This window comes from Lutra lutra, chromosome 11, assembly GCF_902655055.1.
Source record: "Lutra lutra chromosome 11, mLutLut1.2, whole genome shotgun sequence".
NCBI lineage: Eukaryota > Metazoa > Chordata > Mammalia > Carnivora > Mustelidae > Lutra > Lutra lutra.
This window is the reverse complement of record NC_062288.1, coordinates 79,870,093-79,890,307: the sequence shown is the minus strand read 5'-3', so window position 1 is coordinate 79,890,307 and position 20,215 is coordinate 79,870,093. Positions and strand designations below refer to the sequence as shown.

At 36.3% G+C, this 20,215-nt stretch overlaps 1 protein-coding gene across 4 annotated transcripts in view; it reads right to left on the bottom strand.

The window, feature by feature from the left end:
- PTPRZ1 (protein tyrosine phosphatase receptor type Z1) overlaps window positions 1–20,215 on the bottom strand; it is a 180,976-nt gene that overhangs the window by 22,690 nt on the left and 138,071 nt on the right. For 2 of the 4 annotated variants that reach the window (XM_047695500.1, XM_047695503.1), the window contains exons 13-17: window positions 16,445–16,589; window positions 8,889–8,980; window positions 6,132–6,217; window positions 3,226–3,246; window positions 2,953–3,049 (exon numbers count right to left, since the gene is read on the bottom strand). In XM_047695500.1, coding sequence (XP_047551456.1) covers window positions 2,953–3,049; window positions 3,226–3,246; window positions 6,132–6,217; window positions 8,889–8,980; window positions 16,445–16,589 — 441 coding nt within the window. The remainder of the gene's footprint in view (window positions 1–2,952; window positions 3,050–3,225; window positions 3,247–6,131; window positions 6,218–8,888; window positions 8,981–16,444; window positions 16,590–20,215) is intronic. The other 2 variants (XM_047695501.1, XM_047695504.1) reach the window with 1 other exon arrangement.

The window sequence follows — 20,215 nt, the reverse complement described above, 5'->3', positions numbered from 1 at the left end:
ACATGAGGGGGGACTTGAAGACAGAGATTGTGTGGGTTTGGGATGATAATAAACATTTTCATAAAGGTTGGAAGGTGACGTTGGCATCTTAGATGGGTTTCTAAGGATGGATCTTGGGGCTGTGAACAGCGGAGAGCCACTGAGAGGGAGAGAAGGGTGTCGGAGGGGTGTCTCAGAAAGCTAAGGAAGGATGGCAGCCTATGCACTCCCGAACAGGAGGCTGGTGGAGGAAGAGGGAGTCGAGAGGGAAGTAGAAGGGATTTGGGAAGTTTCTGTAAAGGATTCTAGCCATCAGCTTGTTCAAGAGGACAACCTCAAAGAGCTGCTGCGCACAGTGAAGCAGGAGAATGGCTGTCGGGCACTGTCTGCTTAAAGCCTGCAAAAGAATGGTAACTCAGACATGCGAACTGTGGAAATGAAAATGAGCTGAAATGGGGACTTTGAGATTAACTTCAGTTCTACAGAGAAATTATATGCATTTGGAGGAATGCCATAATAAGAAAGGGAAGTGCTTCTAGAAGAAAAATTGGTAGTTTCATGAGGCAGAATTTATTTATTCTTTTCAAGAATGAAGACATGAATACAAAAAAAAAGAAAAAGTGACTACAGTCCAAACCATGACAGTAGAGAGACATCCTGCTTACTACTAGAAGCAGTTATTACTGCTTCTAGGACAACAGCAGCTCGGAGAGCAGGGAACGGCTGCAGCAACAGAGATATGGCAATGGAAAGATAGGTTTGATGCCAGGCTGACCTATTTTTTGGTGTATTTTGGTTCTAGAATTTTTAGAGGGGTATTACTGGGTACATTTTCTTCATTTCTACAATAGGACTGTGATCATCTATGTGCCAGGTCATTTCAAGGATTAAATGAAATCATGTATTTACAGAGTCAGGTCCACAGAAGATGTACAACAAATGTTAGTCTCCATCCCCTTCTGAATTCCTTGGTAGGTGTTTTCTATTTAGCTTGCAGACGGAAGAGTTGAACAACCTCACCCTGTCCGAGCAGCCAGTGAATTTTTATGTGCAGCCAGGAAAGCTGCTTCCAATGAGGAAGACAAACATGAAGCAGAATGTCCTACTAAACCCTTCTAATAAAAATTTGTGTCAGCCCTGTGGAAAGGAAGCAGCAACTATCCAAACTACTTAAGAAAATGTGATAATAAAACGGTTAGTATCCAAAAAAAAAAAAAAAGAAAGAAAAAAGAAAAGAACAACAACCAACACCAAAAAAGCCAAAGAATCTAATTAAAAAATGGGCAGAAGACATGAACAGACACTTATCCAAAGAAGACATACAGATGGCCAACAGACACATGAAAAGATGCTCAATGTCACTGATCATCAGCGAAATGCAAATCAAAACTACAGTGAGATTTCACCTCACGTCAGAATGGCTAAAATCAATAACACAAGAAACAACAGGTGTTGGAGAGGATGTGAGAAAGGGGAACCCTCTTGCACTGTTGGTGGGAATGCAAGTTGGTGCAGCCACTCTGGAAAACAGTATGGAGGTTCCTCAGAAGGTTAAAAATAGAACTACCCTATGATCTAGCAATTGCACTACTAGGTATTTACCCAAAGAATACAAAAATACTGATTCAGAGGGATATATGCACCCCAATGTTTACAGTAGCATTATCTACATTAGCCAAATTATGGAAATAGCCCAAATGCCCATGGACTGATGAATGGATAAAGAAAAAAATGGCACACACACACACACACACACACACACACACACACACACACACAGAGGAATATTACTCAGCCATGAAAAAGAATGAAATCTTGCTGTTTGCAACAACATGGATGAAACTAAATTATTATGCTAAGTGAAATAAGTCAGAGAAAGACAAATACATACAATTTCACTCGTATATGGAATATGAGGAAGAAAACAAATGAGGAAAGGGAAGAAAAGAGAGAGAGAGAGGCAAACTAAGAAACAGACTCTTAACTATAGGAAACACACCGATGGTACCAGAGGGAAGGTGGAGGGGAGATAGCTTAAATGGGTGGTGGGGATTAAGGAGGGCACTTGTGATGAGCACTGGGTGTTGGGTGGAAGTGCTGAATCACTGTATTATACACCTGAAACCAATATCACACTGTGTGTTAACTAACTGGAATTTAAATAAAAACTTTTAAAAAAGGAGTGCAGTTTCACTTTCATTGGCTTCCAGGATGGAACCAGAACTTAAATAAACAAGCTGGTAATACTGTGTTCACAGGATTCAGGGAGGCCCACTGTAAGGAAGGAGAGGAGTATGAGTTTTGGGGGAGGGGTTGTAGATGGATTTCTAGAGATGGAGGGGACATATAGGAAAATAAGAGGGAACATAAGTAAACATGAGATGCTGTAAGAAGATGGAAGAAATATGGTAATTTCATAGGGAAAAAAAACAGATAAATTTGTATTAAACGAAAGAGACAGCTGCTCATAGGGAAAAAAGAGAGAGTGAGAGTGAGAACAGCCAAGAAAATAAAGGGAAAGCAGGAATAAAAAAGAACAACTCGCCTTTTATAAGACCCCAGGAAGAATGGCAAGAAAGACAAGAAAAGGCTAGAAGGAAAAATAAATTCTAAAGAAAATCTATTTGGTTAGTAAATTCACCTAGAAGTAAATAGATCTCAAGTGAAAACAGGACTAGGGAATAGAAAGAACGAGGGAGACCCTAAGAACAGATTTAGAGCCCACAAGGCTTGAAGAAGGGCCTTGACTACAGCCGGAGTTTGTTTCGTTTAAAGGAGACCTGTCATTAGTTGCAGGCTGTAATTCAGTTAGAGGACTCTAATGCCACCTGCTCGCTCACACAAGCCTGATTCCCTGATCCCCAGGGCGGGGAACAGCGCTACCGAGGTCTTCTGTCAGAGGTGAGGACAGCGCGGAAGACCCCAAGACCGGCAAAGCTAACAGAGCCGGGGCAGAGCTGAGAAAATACTCACAGGCAACGATATTTATGTACCGGTTCTTGTGCTTGTTGTCGGGGTGATTGGAGCTGTCTGCTGTGATACCTAAGTCCACAGTACAGCTCTGCACTTCCTGTAAAGAAAGGTACGTATGACATTTGAACGCCTACCCTTGCAGATAAAGTGCCTTAAAAATATAACATAGAAGACAACACAAACATATCAGACTATCCCCCAAAACACTTTTTTTTTTTTACATGTTTTAACTATTTCTTGGCTAAAATAAAATGCAGTGAAATAATGCCTTACCTGGTAAAACTCTTTCAGTGTCTAATGAGGGAATGAATGCCAAAAAAGTAAAGAAATCAAATTCCACAGCACACGACAAATGAGAAAAAAAAGCGTTCATATTAGGTTTACAATGGAAAACTATGATCATGCAATAAATACATTTGTCAAATCGTAACAAAACGGAATGTTTCAAACAGTTGCATGCAAATCAAAACTTCTAACAATTGGGAACCTTAAAATTATGTAAAAAGGAAAAACAATAACACATTTAAAAGGGGACAGTGGTATAATAATATGAATATAAAAAATGCAGATGGGAAAAACCATATATTTGATGACACATTTTGTTGCATTAATCAGATTTGCTGATATCCAAATACAGTATTATTTGGCCACTATAGCACTATTTGAAACTCTGAATTAGTGACACATTTTTTTAATTTTTTTTGAGTAATTTTAAAGAGCAAACAGCTTCCTATTAGGTGGTTTGTAACAGATTTAGGGCTGTCAGAACATTAAAAATTCTTATAAAATTTTTTTATCACATATACTATATCATTTTGAAACAAAATTTAAATAGCATTACTTTCAACATATTTAATTAGTAGACCTCTTTTTAATTTAAACTTTGAGGGGTTCAGAGAAATTATTTCTGCCAATTATCTTTTAAAATGAATTAAAATCCTTTTCAGAGATGTTTTCTATCTAAATACATTACGTAGGAACTTAAAATTATTTAGTATTAAGATAGTAACATGAAAGCTTTATAATTTTTGAGAAAACATATAACCCAAACGTGAATCTGACTCATCAGCAAATGGCCCAGACCTCCTATAGATAAGCTTTTCAGGCCTTTTTTGCAGTTAGCCATTCTGACTCTAGATTTAAATACAACTTAATATTATGAACCACTTAAAAGGCATAGCTTTATTAGTTATTAAGCTAATTATTAAGTTAATGAAATGTTTTCTTGAATTAGACTGTGAGTTAAAAGCAATGGAATTAAAAATAACTTTTGAGTAAAAATGTGGTTATTTTATTAATTTAATTATTGTGAACTGATTAATATTGAAAACGATTTTATAGTCGTTAAAACTCTGAATTTGCCTTTGTGCATGTGCTATCAGCAACTTTTATTATAAATTGTCTATTTCTCCTTGTGGTTTTTAACATCTGGAAAATGAAACCCCTCCTTGACACATTCTCCCTCTTTCAATTACGATTTGTTTGATGTGAGTCTAATAGTTTTTGTAAGTTAACACAGCATCACCTACCATCTGATCTCTATTATGGTAAGAAAAAATAATTTGATGTTTTAAATATGTAATTCTTTATATTATTCCACTTTTCTTTCATCACCTCATACTGCTTTCTATTTCAATGACTGAGATTTCTTTTAAGATTAAATGAATTGGCTTGGGACGCCTGGGTGGCTCAGATGTTTAAGCGTCTGCCTTCAGCTTAGGTCATGATCCCGTGGTCCTGGGATCGAGTCCTGCTCCCTGCTCAGCAGAGCCTGCTGCTCTCCCTGCTTGTGCTCACACTCTCACTCTCTCTCTCTGACAAACAAATAAATAAAATCTCTAAAAAAAAAAAATTATGAATTGGCTTCTATTATTTTTAATTTAGTGAAAATGTATCACATTTCACTTCTATTTCTTTTGATTTCTTAAAGTTTTCTAATTTATGGCATTTTCCTTCCCTAAACATATCTTGGCAGTTTGGGAGGCAGTTGCTGGGTGCAAGGGGGAGAGTGGGACACCCTCTGATCAGGATCAGGGCTCAAAGTACTTCAAAGAGGGAAGTCCATAGAACACTTCTGGGTTGCGGGGGCGGTGCGGACAGAAAAGCAATGTGATGTTTCCTAGAGGGGAGGGGCTGGAGGGGAGGCTCAGGATCCCTTTTTTGGTGGAATGGAAAGTATTGTTTGAAAATCACAGACCCAGGTTTGAATCCCAGCCCTGCTATTTTTTAAAATTAATTAGTTTTTCATTTAAATTGAAGTAGAGTTAACATGCAGGGTTATATTAGTTTCAGGTGTACAGTATAATGATTCACTAATTCTATACATCGCTCAATGCTCATCATGATAAGGGTCCCAGCTCTGCCATTTTGGAGTTGTTAACTGACTTCTATGGAAGCGGATTTTTATCATTAATATGAACAGAAATAAAAATCAACTTCCAGAGCTGGGTGAAGATTGAATGTAGAAGCATTTAGTGTGGTGACCGGCATATTAGGAAGTGCTCAATAAGGGTAACTTTTTATGTTTGTGTGGTTGTCATTGTTAACTCTGGGTTTATGGTTCCTCATTTTGAAATTAACTGATACTTTAGTGGGCCATGATAATTTTGCAGCAAATTTCTCTGCCTCTTCTAATGAAAAGCATTTTATGGATTATTACTAGAAAAATTTTTACTGATTGTGCAGTTCAAATGTTTTTTAGAAATGCATATTTTCTTGAGGAGAAGATGGGACTTTACCTTGAATAATATTTATTAGACCTTGTATAATAAATGCTTCTGCATTTATACTGATGTAATATTTACAACTAAGAGTTTAAATGTACTTTGGTTGAAAATCATGAAATTTAGTAGTTTAGTATAATTTATATAATTTAAAAATTAAAAGGAGTCAGTGTTACTAATTCAGGTTAAAAGAGGAATAGTGGAATTCTGTACTTTATGGGAGGAAATTAGCACTTTTTTTTCTACAACAATAACTTGGCTTTTAAAATGGAAAACCAATTTTCTAAATTATATGATAACCATAACACATCTAAACACATAAGTGATTACAGACCTAATATTCTTCCTAGAAGTGAAAATAGTTTCAATGTCTTTAAGTCAAGAAATAGCCTACTGTTTAATATTTTAAATTTGTTATTTTCCATATTATTTAAAATAGGCATATTAAAATCATACCTCAAATTCTTCAGTAAACCCACTACTTGCATGTAAGTCTGCAACATGCTTTGGAAAGTGCTTTATTGGAATTGCTCCAACATCATCTAAGTAAATAAAAAAAAAATAGTTTGGAAAGGATAATTCAACAGAAAGGAATATGTCCCTCATTTATACAGATTTATAAAGTGCCTTCTTCTCAAACAGCTTCAAAGTTCAATTATTCCTACAATCCCAAGGGAATTACAGTTTTCAATGAAACATTAAGCAACAATGATCAATTTTTCTCCAAATTTATTATCAATCATAACTTGCATTTTATAATTCTGATTTGATCTTGAATCTCTTTTCCATTCACACTCTGAAGAAACAAGAATTAATTTTTAATGTTAAATAATGAATACCACCAAAGCGTCACATCTTATCAAGGGAGTGCATCTTTTTTTGGGTAACTTTCTTTAACATGAGTAGGAGTTGCATTTTTGTTAACACATTTAACATGAATATGATTTCCGGGTAAAAAAAAAAATGCAGGAATATTTTCAATTTTATCATGAACTAAACCTAATATATAGTATAATTTCAGTTTTATAAAATTATATAGTTTAATGTTTTACGGTTAGTCAGATGTTTACATTTGAAAACATTTCTTCCTTCTCTCTATAAATAAAACATTGATATGCAGACTATTCATTAAGGATTATGCCAAAAACCTTTGGGACTTTTAATATGTAAGATTTCAAGAACTCTAACTTGAAAATATGCTATGTAAACAAAGTCATTGGATCTGTTAATTAATTGTGAAGGGGCCAAATTATTTTACTGGCTCTGTTTTTTCTCCCACCCCCCTCCCCTGGAAAGACTTTCTTAGATTAAACATATTACTGGTTCACAGTATGCAATTTCACAAGTGATTTCTCTGACAAGGAAATATCAAACACATTTCACTAGAAACACTTATTTACATCAACAGATGTTCAGCATCTAGGCCATTTAATATTTTTAAGCTTCAGTTACCAAGAATTTGTTGATTTTTTTTAAAAAGTAGAATCCATCTGTTCTCTCTCTTAGATAAGCGTACCTGAATACTAAAATTGAATTAGCCAGTTAATCTTGAGAAACACAAGACAAAGGTGTAATTCTGCTTTCACATCTGCCGAAGGATCTTGCTTGGAAGTAGCTTTTATAATTAGACAAGAAAACAGAAATAACTTGTCACATCTAAATCATTAGCTCTTCTCAAAAGGGTCCTTCAAACCCACAGATGTTATCCTGCACAGTTACCTCTTTCCACAACCAAACAGACTACTTTTTAGTTACCGTCACGTGGTTTGGTCATTTCTTTCACGAACTGGTCTGCAAGTGAGACTAACATAGCTTTTAGTTTCTGATTCTACATGAAAAGACAGGTCACTGAGTGACCTGAAGCCCAGGTCACATGAGGAAATGCCCTTGATCCCAACTCTTATGAGAAGCAGGACAGGGGCTTCTGAAGTTCCTGGCCGAGGTCCTGATTTGGGATTATTTATTGTTAATAATCACCGATATGGGACTTAGGGTGATAGCATGTTAATTTGCTTACCCATGCTGACGGCGTCTGTAGACGAGGTATGAAGGGGAAGGGAACCAAAATGCCACAGACACCTGAGAGCTGCTCACCTCAGAATTCTGAGTATGTTAATGAGAAAGTGTGCTGTACTAGAATAATGGTACAGAGTTTTAAAATATTCTAGAAAAACAGAAATAAGTGGTGGCTAGACTCAGAGGGGATCAAAGAGGAAAAAGCCAAATACTTCTAATTCCTATGTCCCCCCTTAAAATTACACAGAAAATGCTTCTCTCTCTCTTTTTTTAAAATGTTTTTTAAATCATAAGATTTAAACTTGGGCCTCTACCAATAACATATAGAGTCTCAGTCAATTTAAAAAGACTTCCTTCTGTTTTCCCTGGTTCAGTGGTTTTCTGTGTCTTTGTTTTATCCTATATCCTCCAGAGCTTCTTCCATGGTTCACATATTTCTAGGCAATTCCTTTTTTGGTACCACTTTTCATTCTGAAATGTTATAAAATGTTAATCAAATAAGTGTCTGTGATCTTAACAGTGTGAACTCGAGGGTCAACAGATGTCTCAGCCAAAATGACCCTGGCTAATTCCTCAATATTGTTAACCAGGTAAGTTCTGCTAAAAATAGACAGTATTCAAACTGTTTGACATTGTGACTTTAAGAATTTCAGGCAATTACACATTCTTTGTGCACTCATGTTTTTCTCCTACTCCCACTATTTTATAATTTTTTTTCCTCTACGGTAGTTAAGGAAACTCTTCTCACATAAATTCAGATGATAGGAAAGAAACTGAGCTTTATCCTTATCTTTGTTATTTTGTCCTATCCAGCCTTACTGCATTGGTTTAGTCTGACTTCCGTGGTTCCAGTTTCCACTAAAGCACTAGAAATGACTAAAGGTCAGCCTTATTCCAAAATAATATTTTATTGCAATGTTTATGGTAACAGACTATACCTGAATATTGAGTTATTTTGCCATATCTATATCTATATTTAACCATATCTATATGGTTAAGAATGTTCAAAATTAATGAGAATAAGATAGAAACCTTAATGCCTGGTACATGGCAGTAATAAATGCTTTGGGCACCTGAAGTATTTACGCATCTCCTTCAGAGCCACTTGCAAAGTACTTCAGTAAGGACAAACCTTCCCGCATTATCCTTTTCACTCAACATCTAGCCGCTACTCATGGTCACACCTGAAGCTATTACCTGAAATTGGAAAGATAGGTGTTGGAGGTGTGGATATTACTCGAGGGGATGTGCTGTCCTCTAAATAAAAGTGTGCAGTCTGGAAGCATTTCCTGGAAAGAAAAAAAAGCAATTTATTTACTAGCTGCCATAAGACGCCTTCTGAGCTGCTTGAAAATTATGGCAGAAATCGCCAGAATTAAAACATAAATGGAAAGCTATCTCTATTTTACAAAACACGAAGTATTAAAGACTTTTATGACCTCCAAGTGGATCTCAATTCTACATGTGTCAGAGGCCACCGAGTGAGGAGCTATCAGACACGCTGAAAGCAGAGATGGCATTTGAAGTTGTAGTTGGTTGGTACCCAATGAGATTTTGCCGGGCTAAGGACACTTCAACGCCTCGGTTACTCTCCCACTGTTGTGATCTACCAGTGTGTCCTGCCCCTTTGGACTGGACCGTAGTGGAAAAAAGCCTAAAGCTTTTTTCATTCACTATTTAAGTGACCCTACCTTTCTGAGCATATTCAGCTACTAGCAAAAGGTAGCTATGACTATGTAGAGATGTAATTCCACAGTGGTAATCTTTTGATGAAAAAGGAAGACAGCTTTACACTGTGAGTATGGTAATGCAGTAATGACAGAACGAAGTGAGGAAATAATGAGCATATAACCAAAAAGAGGCGTGATTTTCTTTCCAACAGATGCTAGCCTTGTTGACGAGGGTTTTGAGATTGAATATATTTGGAATCAACGGCAACTATGACCTGCAATGTCACCTGAATCTATTTTCATTCAGATAATAAGAGTAACATCTGGTAAGAGCACACCACAAACTATTGAGAGGAGCAAAGAACCAACTGCTGCTTTAAACTAAAGCAAACCATACTTAATTAAAAAAAATTTAGATAATTAGAACTGCTAATGACACTCTTTGATGTAGGTCATTTAATTTATTTGAAATATTATTCATGAGTGGTTAGGCTTAAATAGAAATATCTGTTTGGGTAAAAATGCCAATCTCCTTTCCCATTTAAGATTCAAGCTACAGGATATTTATTCTAATGAGCTTTAACATAATACTTGTTCTTACAGGACACACTTCAATTGTAAAATTCTTTCAGTAATCAGTTCCCTGCATAAAATTCTTCAGTGGCCTCCTCATGGAATTAGAATGATATTCAATTACTTCAGCGAGGGTTATAAGACCCTCTGTGACCTGGTCCCCCACCCACATCAGGGTGTCCTCTCCTAACACCCTCCTACTACTAGGCCCAGGCCCACACCGGCCCTCTGTTTCTCCGTGTAAGAGGACCCATCAGTTCCCGTTAGGGCCTTGGCTCTTGACATTCCTTCTAGTCACCTGCCTCCTTCCCATCATTTTTGCACTAGCTCAAATGCCACTTCCTGTGACAGTCCTTCCCTGACCATGTTGCTAAAAGTACCAGCTCATGCCTCCAAGTCACTATTATCTTCCCTTTTGTCGGCTTTGTGTCACTTATCGCTTTCCAAAATTCCCTACTTATGTATTTGTCTGACATGGTTTTAGTTGCCCTCCTCAGAATGTAAGCCACACGAAGGCAAGGGGCTTTGTCTAAACGCAGTGTTAGTCTTCAGTGCAAAGAGCAGTGGTAGGTGCCCCCCCATCTTAAAGTGGTAGGTGCCCCAAAATATTTGCTCAAGGAGTTCACTGCTGTAAGTATGAGTAGTAAAAAATTATGTAGTTTATTTGTAACCTTAATATCACAAGCTAAAAAAAAAAAAACCAAAAACCAAAACAAAACAAAAGCAATGATGTGTGTTGTATAAACCACTCCTCTGCTGTGATCATATAAGCCTTTGAAAGAGGATACAGATAATCAAGAGAACATAGAAACGTCTTCAAGAGAGAACAAGTGGTGTAGGGGGAGGATGAATGGAAGTGGCAGCAAGTGTCAGAGGGACGTGACCTAGGTCATCCTGGAAAGTGGAAAGAGTACAGCAGACTATGAAGAAAGGGAGGGTTGAGGGCCACAGGTCTCATGATAAAGGAACTACCCAGCTGGAAGTCTGCGTTTGAGCGTAACTGAGACAAACTGGAGCAGAAACTACAGTTTGGGGCTGGGGGTTTTTGTTTATCTGTGCAACCTCCGAAGTAGCAGGCCCTGCCACACCGATAGGGAAACACTGGGTTTGATACTTCTCTTAAGATCCCAGTTAAGGGGCACCTGAGTGGCTCAGTGGGTTAAGCCACTGCCTTCGGCTTGGGTCATGATCTCAGGGTCCTGGGATTGAGCCCCACATCAGGCTCTCTGCTCAGCGGGGAGCCTGCTTCCCCCTGCCTCTCTGCCTACTTATGATCTCTCTTTCTCTCTCTCTCTCTGTCAAATAAATAAATAAAATATTTTAAAAAAATTTAAAAAAAAAGATCCCAGTTAAATCTCTTTGATTCCTCTACAATGAGGTCACACAAGCTGGTAAACGTGTTTCTGTTTATTTTTCAATGAATCTTAAAGTGGTAAAATGTCTTAAGGGACCTAGTGCAAGATCACAGATACAAGAATCTCTCTGACATAGAAAGATTATCGCCGGTGACAAGGACCTCGCTCCTGTATGAGTCATCTTTAGCTGCTAGATATTTCTTTTTCAGACTAACTGAAAACTCGTTCTAAGTACCTCTAAGTGGTACCCAGAGAGAAGGCCTTTTTTGTTCCACTGTTATGCTTCTTACTGTTGATATTTTTTTGGTATCAAGCCAAAAATCTATCTCCTTATTACGTTGATATATTGGCTCAAGTTCTGTACTTGACAGATTTTTAGATACTGGTACCCAAGATCTTTCAGTACTTCAATGCTACCTACCTATGGCCCTCACCTGTTTTGACTTTCTCTTTGAAGTTTATGCTCCAATAATACAAACAAGTTGCAGATCACTGAACATGCCGTCTGCTGTCCTCACTCAGTATTTCTACCCCCTGCTTTAAACATGGTTCTCCTGACCGAGACACTTCACTCGTGAATATGCCAGGCAAACACCATCCCCCTGAGATACCAGCTTGGCGGTATCTTCTCTGTGAATAAGCTTTTCATTTCTAAGTAGCCTCCAGTACTCCGGTTTCTCTGTTTTCACTGCACCCAACACAAACCTCCACTCCTTTACAAAGACTGTTTTGAGAAATATGGTTAATTAATCCAAGGTTGACCTTTGCTTCCTGAATTCTATTCTAAATAATTTTAAAAAATTTTTAAATTAATTGTTAGTTAGGGTTATTATTTTGCAATATATTTGTTTTGTGCCTGTATCCTCATTACAGTTTTTAAAAGATGGGTCCATGTCTTTTGATTTATGTAAAGCAAATACTGTATACTCTGTATACAGTACCAAGAGTGCAGGAGGTGTTAAATGTTGAATGATTAGATGGATTTCAAGGAGTAACTAAACCCCATTAGCCAAAGGTTATTCAGCTGCGTCCTAGACTTCTTGCCTACTTGGGCCTCAAATGGGATAACTTAAAATCTCAAAACATTTGGGAGGGAGAGGTGAAATATATGTATCTAGAGGAAGATGGATGGATAGATGGATGGATGGGTGGATGGTGGATGGATGGATGGGTGGATGGTGGGTGGATGGTGGATGGATGGAAGGATGGATGGTGGGTGGATGGAAGGATGGATGGTGGGTGGATGGAAGGATGGATGGAAGGATGGACGGATGGGTGGATGGATGCATGGAGAGAGGATGGGTCTGAGAAAATGGAAAGAAGGCAGCACTTCACAGAACAGAAAGAGGTAAATTAAAACTTACAGGTGTTAGGGTTTAATATGTTTAATATTCATTGTAGGACCTGGGTAAATAGCAACTCTATTCTTTTTTTAGTTACATAAGCAAGTATTTGTTGGTCCAGCAACTAAGTGGTCCGTTGGTGTTACTTGTATTAATAAGCAACAAAAGAATGTTATAAAATCATACCAAAAAATCTGTAAGTGGGAAAAGTTAAAATATGTAGGATAAATTCTTAATGAAGGTAAAAATATATTGCTTCAGTGTATTGTATTGTGCAGTTTCACCTAGGAAGTGACTTTCTAATAGAGACAGCATGGTACTGGTAGGCCTCCATTCTGGCTTGGTAGCTCTCCTTAGAGACTCATAAATTCAAATTTAAGATCAAGAGAGAACTCATATTGCCTGTCTTCCCACTCCCCAAAGCCAAAACAACTGTCCACATAAAGTTCTTTTCAATACTGCTTTTGATAGAGTGCTATTTTGTTGATTATACCTTTGGTATTTTTTAGGTTCCAACTATTTAAAAAGCTCTCAAAAGTTTGTCCTTTGTCTTCTTTAAAAAGAACTTTTTTGACAACCTTCCATATTGAAGTCATTTTGCAACTTAGAAACTTACGATTTGGCTCATGTAAATTCTACCTTAAAACATCTGGAAAATAATTTCAAGGCATATTATTTAATGTATGACAAGATTCAATATCTATAGTCCATCTGTTCTGTATAAGCAGTGAGTGTCTTCACGTCTATGTGCTAAGTGTTGATAACTATGTCTCTTGCTAATTATCACTCAGCCATGATGAAAAAAGTGATGACTGTTTTAAACTTGTAGACATAGGTCCTATCAATCAATGTTAATCTGATTATTTGATTTACACCTTTTCATCACAGTAAGTACTTAAAATTAAAAGCTAAAAATGTGTAATTATAATTCCATTTTTTGGGATCCTTATACAATTACAACCATATTTATTCTTTATGCTGCGTTCATCACAGAAATCCTAAAGAAGGTCTGACTGCAATCTTAGACACGATCTAATGAACCCTCCCCTGAAATGGTAGAGAGAGGAAAACCAGTTACTAGGTGGCTAAGTGACGTGCCCATGATCATAGAACTAACGCCGGCAGAACTGGGAAAGGACTCAGATTTTATCACCTCTCGTTCGTTCTCAAAACCTAGGGGACCAGCTTGAGTTAGGTAAAGAGACAAAAGACTCATTGTATCACCTTGCAATTACCTTTTCTAAGAAATTAGGTTAGAAAAACATTTAAATATATCAGCTCGGGAAAAACTCCTAAGGACTGTTTACTACTAGGACTTCTGTTGGTACGCCATTCTGTTTTGGAACTTCTCCACAGACTGTTCTTTCCACAAAGGTCTAAAGCATTTTCATACTTGCTAGCGAAAGCATATGGGTCTACACCAGAATTTGAATATCTCACAAAAACCTTGAAGAATGCACTAACATTGTCATTTTGTGTCACCAGGTAATATCCCTGGTGTATTACTAATCTAAAAAGTTACATTTTGAAGTGAATTAATTTCAAATGGATGTGCCAAGGGCAGTTATGTTAAATTTTAAATGGATAAGTAAACAAGTGACAGGTTTTATCAAACTGTTTGATAGAGAGATATAAAATATACACATGAAATCATCAGAGTGCTCATATTTTAAGCTAATGCACTGAATTCAAGGTACAGAAAGTGTTATTTACAAGGAAAAGAGAAATATCTTATTGGTGAAAGTCAACTTAATATTTTCAACTGGTAATTTCTATCCTTTTTCTGCACATAATATAGATGATGTGACCCTTATGAATAAAATATAAAAACCATTACAGATTTTAATTTTCCATGAAATACCAAATCATATTAAATAAGACACTTTCAAATTTGCAAAAAAATAAACTTGAAATACTAAGTAAAAAAGATTAAAATTTTCATTCTAATTATTTCAACATTATAACGGCAAACCATCTGAAATTGTTATTAGGAATTTATTAGAATACCATTTTTAATGAAGTATAATTTGGGTTTTTTTTCCAACTTATTTTTAAAAAATTAACTCTCATTCCAATTAACTTCAAAAATTGGTTTGTCAGGGAAAATCAGATAAGATAGAAACCAGGAATCTGAACAAACACAAAATCAGTGTTGGTAAAAAGTTTGGCCAACAAACTTAGTGGGGAGTAGGGAGAAAGGCAATATGAATTCTTGTTGAGCAAGCATTTATGGATTGTGTACTGGGTTCATGCTACTCTGCTGAGCACGGAATCTTCCATAAAAAGAGTCACTGGCAATTACAGGAATCAGTGAAGAAACCAGCTTTGTTTGCATCACGTTATACACAAAACGGACTCCCAACTCATATATGATAACAAAAGTATGATCTGTTCTCTGTACTCTGCAGTTTACTCTTTTCTGTCAAGGTAGTCAGAGATGAAATACAGCTGGTCATGAAAACATTCTACCTTAGCCAACCAATGTGCAACCACATGCAACGGCATGCTCCGGCATGCTCCAGACCTCACCGTCTCAGACACACCCCGCTGCTCCCTGCTTCCCATCCTTCTCGCCTGCGGTGTTCCTGCCCGGAAGGCTGGTCTCCTTTGTCTTCACTTTCTGAGTCCTACCCAGCTGCGGCTGCCTTCCGGGACTATCAAGATCCCTTGTTCTCTAACTACTGTTCCCATTAGCAATTTCATTTATATAGTATGTTATAAATTTTTCATGGAAAATTTTCAATAAATTTCAATAAATTCAATAAATTTCTCAGCCATAGTGACTCTCATTCACTCACTCGTTCATTCATTCATTCATTCATTTTTTATATTTCCCATAGTAGTCAACATCATACTGCACACATGGGAAATAGTCAGTAAACATGGTAAATATTTTTGAATAAACTGAGGGAATAAATTTTAGGATAACACATAAAGAGTGTCTTATGAACTCATAGAAAGATGTCGCTAAAGAAAGGAATTAATTATAGAACTTCTGAACAAAATTCTCTTTTAACAAAAGAAGAAATTACTAAGCTATGATTCCTTATATTGTCATAAAGTTTTTGTTTTCCTAGAGACAGTTATAATAGTTCTACTGACTTTCATTGTTTCCCCAGTAAACTCCCTAATTTGCAGCATGTTCTGCTTGCTATGGGATGGGAAGCTTATGATGGGTGCAATTTTCTTTGTCCTTTAAAAGTCTTAATAGGATATCAATGATAGAAAAGCTGTATTTCATCCCCAAGGCAAATTATAATTAATTTTTAAATTCCATGCACCTTAATAGAGCCATCAACTTTATTTTCTCATTATATTCATATTTTAATTACTTGATTTTCACTTTAATGTAATCATAAAATTTTTTTGGTTATCAGTATGAGGTTTGATGTGATCAAATCCTATTATTAATAAACTATGTTTTTACTATATCAAAAATTATGTTTTCCGAAACAGTAACTTTTGAAATTATTAACAGCTGGAGCATTTAAGCTGAGAAGCTTAGATTTACGTTAAACGCCATGATAATGTCTGAATGTTAATGAGATTAATATGAAAGTATGCTGTCAAAATACTGGATTATATAGTAACTGAAGCCAGAGTTCCTCCATTTTAACTTTGTTTCATGGAAGTATGAAGAACAATCAAATCTTTCATGTCTCTGGATTTACGAAATCACCTTATTCATAGTTAAATTAACAGCAGCTCTCAGGTAAAACGAATTCTGAATACGCTTTGAAGAACTTTCAGGTAAAAAACAGGCAAAATCTAAGCTTTATGAAACACATGTCTAGAACAAGCACTCAACTTACCTCCAGTAGATGAGAATACCCACAAGAACCACTAGACAGATAAAAGTCAGGGCTGACACGATCACAAGGGGTATAACTGCCTTCTTCTCGGATTCCAGCCCCTCAGCTAGACCAATACGAGACTCATGGCTACTATTACTGGCCTCTGTAGTCGGAGAAAATTGAGAGAGTTGATATTTAAGCTTAAGAAAAAGGCACAACATTTTTCAACCGAGCAATTGCAACCTTCATTGCTGTTGCTTACCTTTACAATTTCAAATCTGTGACACAAAGCATGTCTACAATTACAAGCCAGTTTAAGCAAAACAAAGTATAAAAGGAAGGTAGGCTATCAGAGCAGAGATTGGCACCTAGGTATGGGAGCTGTGGCAAGAAATGAGCATAACACTGCCTTGAAAAGCTTGCTAAAAGGAAAACGGAAGTACTAAAATAAGAAAACTGCCCAGTTTTTAAATAAAATGATCAGGAAAAACAATGCTACTTACTGCACCATATATAATCTTGATTTTCCAAACTTAATTTTAATATTTCTACTCCTCCAATTAAATAAGTAGCTAGGAGCAATTAATAATTTATTAATAATTAATGAATAATTTCATAAAGAGGGAATCTTAGGATAACCCTTCTTACATTAGGATAACCATTCAACCCAGAACACTATTAAAAACTTAAACGTGGGTTGCTTTTGCCGAATTACTTTGAATGCCCTTCTTATCAACTATTTTTCTCTATCAAAAATACTACTATTGCATGCGAACTGAAGGAATACATAGATGGAAGAAATTCTTTCCCAATATGCAAGTGTAAATTATGGAAAAGGTTAAATTCTGTCTTTGGGTTAATTTTGAAGACGACAAATGACTGTTTTTGTGACCAGTTGGACGCATTATCATGCAATATCACACAGTATCAATGATTTCAAAATCATCGCAATGGGCACCATCCTTCCAGGTTGCTCAAAAGAGTTTCAGAACTTCAGAGTATCTGTGGGCAGTCACAAAGCTTCCCTTCTCCTGTGAAGTGTGGGCAGTGGGGAGCCCAGACAACTGGACATCAGAACGGCTCTGCCACGAGATGCTGACACTGCTACAAAGTGCTCTTAGTGTCGCCTGCAGAAAGTCGGGAAGAACTACCTCCTAGTGCCCCCATGGGAGTCTACACTGCTTTCTAGACTCCCAGCACATGAGGTGCTTTTATACCAAGCATCTCACTTTAGTGATAGGAGACAAAGGGAATCGGTTTAATTTAAAGATTTAAGGCTACATTTGAGAGTAACAAATTCTTCAACACAGCCCTGAAGTATATCTAACGGCAGAGAACTTAAGATTTAAAATGGTAGCTTCCTCCTGAAAAATGAAACAGAAAAGGTCAAGAATTTAATCCACTGATATATTTCTTGTATGACAAATGACACCCAAATTTCCCTAGACATTTGTTCTCAATTACCGATGCATTTGCTAGAAAACAGTAGAATCCAAAGGTGTGATTAAAAATCATAAAACTGAATAAAAAGTGGGAATACTGTAAATCAACTGCTCCCTGAGCTGTAGTTAGTACTCTCGTGAGAGAAGCCCAGACTTTAGTTTCTATTCTGTCAGTCAGATGCTCTGGTCATTACGCACTGTGATGAGGCTCATCTAGATGCCTAAAAAATCTGATGGTGAAAGCACTGAAAGTTTCTTTATAAAATTTAGGAAAGCATCTTGTTTCAATACATAACTGTCTTCACATTTTTTCTATTAAAATGATTGTTACCTCAATGGAAATTTTGTGGCTAAACAATGAACTAATCCACTTAGTAAAGTCCTGGGTACCTAGAAATTACAAATGGTGGTTAATATCATTAGCCATTCTTGAAATGTGGTTCCCAGAATATTGCCATCGGCATCGCCAGGGACGTTAGAAAGGCCAATTTGGGGCCCCATGCCAACCATCACAAAGCTGCTGAACAGAAACTCTGTGGGTTAGACCTAGCAATCTGTGTTTTAACAGGTCTTCCAGGTGATTTTGATCCACATTCATGTTTGAGAACCAATAATGTATATTAATATATATACAAAGTAAGCTTATATAGTTACAGTGGTCTTCAGTGACCACAAATATTTATAGAAATACGTATATAGGTATATATGTGTATATATATGCATGCATGCATGTAGACACATATACCATTTGTATATATGTATGTGCATACATATATACGAGATAGATCTGATCATATATGTGACATATATGTAAGATACATAACACATAACATATGTAACAATATTACCATATATATCACACACACTATACACATGCACTATATACACACATGCACACATATATAGACTTGCAACAGACTTTACTCGTACTCGTAAGTTCTCTGGGACATCTGATTTTAAAATAAACCTTTTCACTGAGGAGTTAGAATGATAAACCCATGATAATTACATAGTAGGAAACCTAGGTTTTTTATTCAAGGTGAGATACCACATGAAAGTATAGATAATCAGGGGCCCCTGGCTGGCTCAGTCGGTCAAGTATGCAACTCTTGATGTCGGGGTCATGAGTTCAAGCCCCAGGTTGGGTGCAGAGACTACCTTAAAAAAATAAATAAATAAAAAATAAAATATACCCCCCCCAAATTCAAAAAAATATATTCATAAAAAAGGAAGTACAATCAACTGGTTGCTTTACATACTATAATGAGGAACAACTAGTTGTACTCATCTTTAGAGTCATTAGCTGAGACTAAAAGACCTATTCAATATGGTCCAGTAGCTAAGTGGATAAGACAAGAATCTAGTGATAGATGATCAGTAAACAAAGTTAAGATTAATACTTTAAAATACATTTTTAGAATAAAACAGTATAATTTTGATATGACAAATTAAGCATTATGTATATTTTATTGTCCTCGATAATGAAAGCAAAGTCTCCAAGAGACAGACACCAATAACACATGATTCCAGTCTCAGTTTTGTGTTAACTGCCTATGTGACCTGAATCAAGTAACTTAGTATCTCGGGTCTCAGTTTATGCATTCATAAATTGCAGATACTAGTATTTGCCTCATCTATTTTGTTTTAGGGAACATGTATTGTAAATTATCCTACATTCTAGAAGTACATAATAAAATAATAAGTTTCAGAATTAGTCTGTACGCATTTGATAAAGAGCCATATTCCATTACTTTGTAAGACAGAGTACAGATGATTTTTTGCAGATACAGTTTTAAAAGCAGGCAAGAATTCTTCCCTAATCTTGTCTGATCTTAGTTATGCCACTAATTATGTTACCTGATGATACTGGAAATTATATTCCTACTGTTTTTCTCCTCATCAGTGGGAGAACATACTCTTAATAATTAATCAAATTAGTGCAATGATAAGAGATAGCAAAGTCTGAATTCATAATTCTAGGTTTGGCATTTTGCAATAGTTTCTCCGTAAGAGCATAATGTAGCAAGGATACACTGATGATGTCACTACCTAGTAAGACAGAAAAAAAAAAGGATGAATTCCTGATATGTCTTTAAAATAAATTTAATAAAAATAAAAATTAAAAAAAAAACAGTACTATAATTGAAGCCAGATAATAATTTATGTATATGGCAACACTAATGAATATAGTGACCTGTAGAATCATTACTCGTTCTCACATATCAGAGTGTGTTTAAACTGAAATGCAATGTTAAATAGGTATCAAGTCAGAATGTAGAAAAAGCTTCTCTATCAAAAGGTACAAACTTTTAATTGCTGCTGCATTGACTGAAGGAAAAATATACGA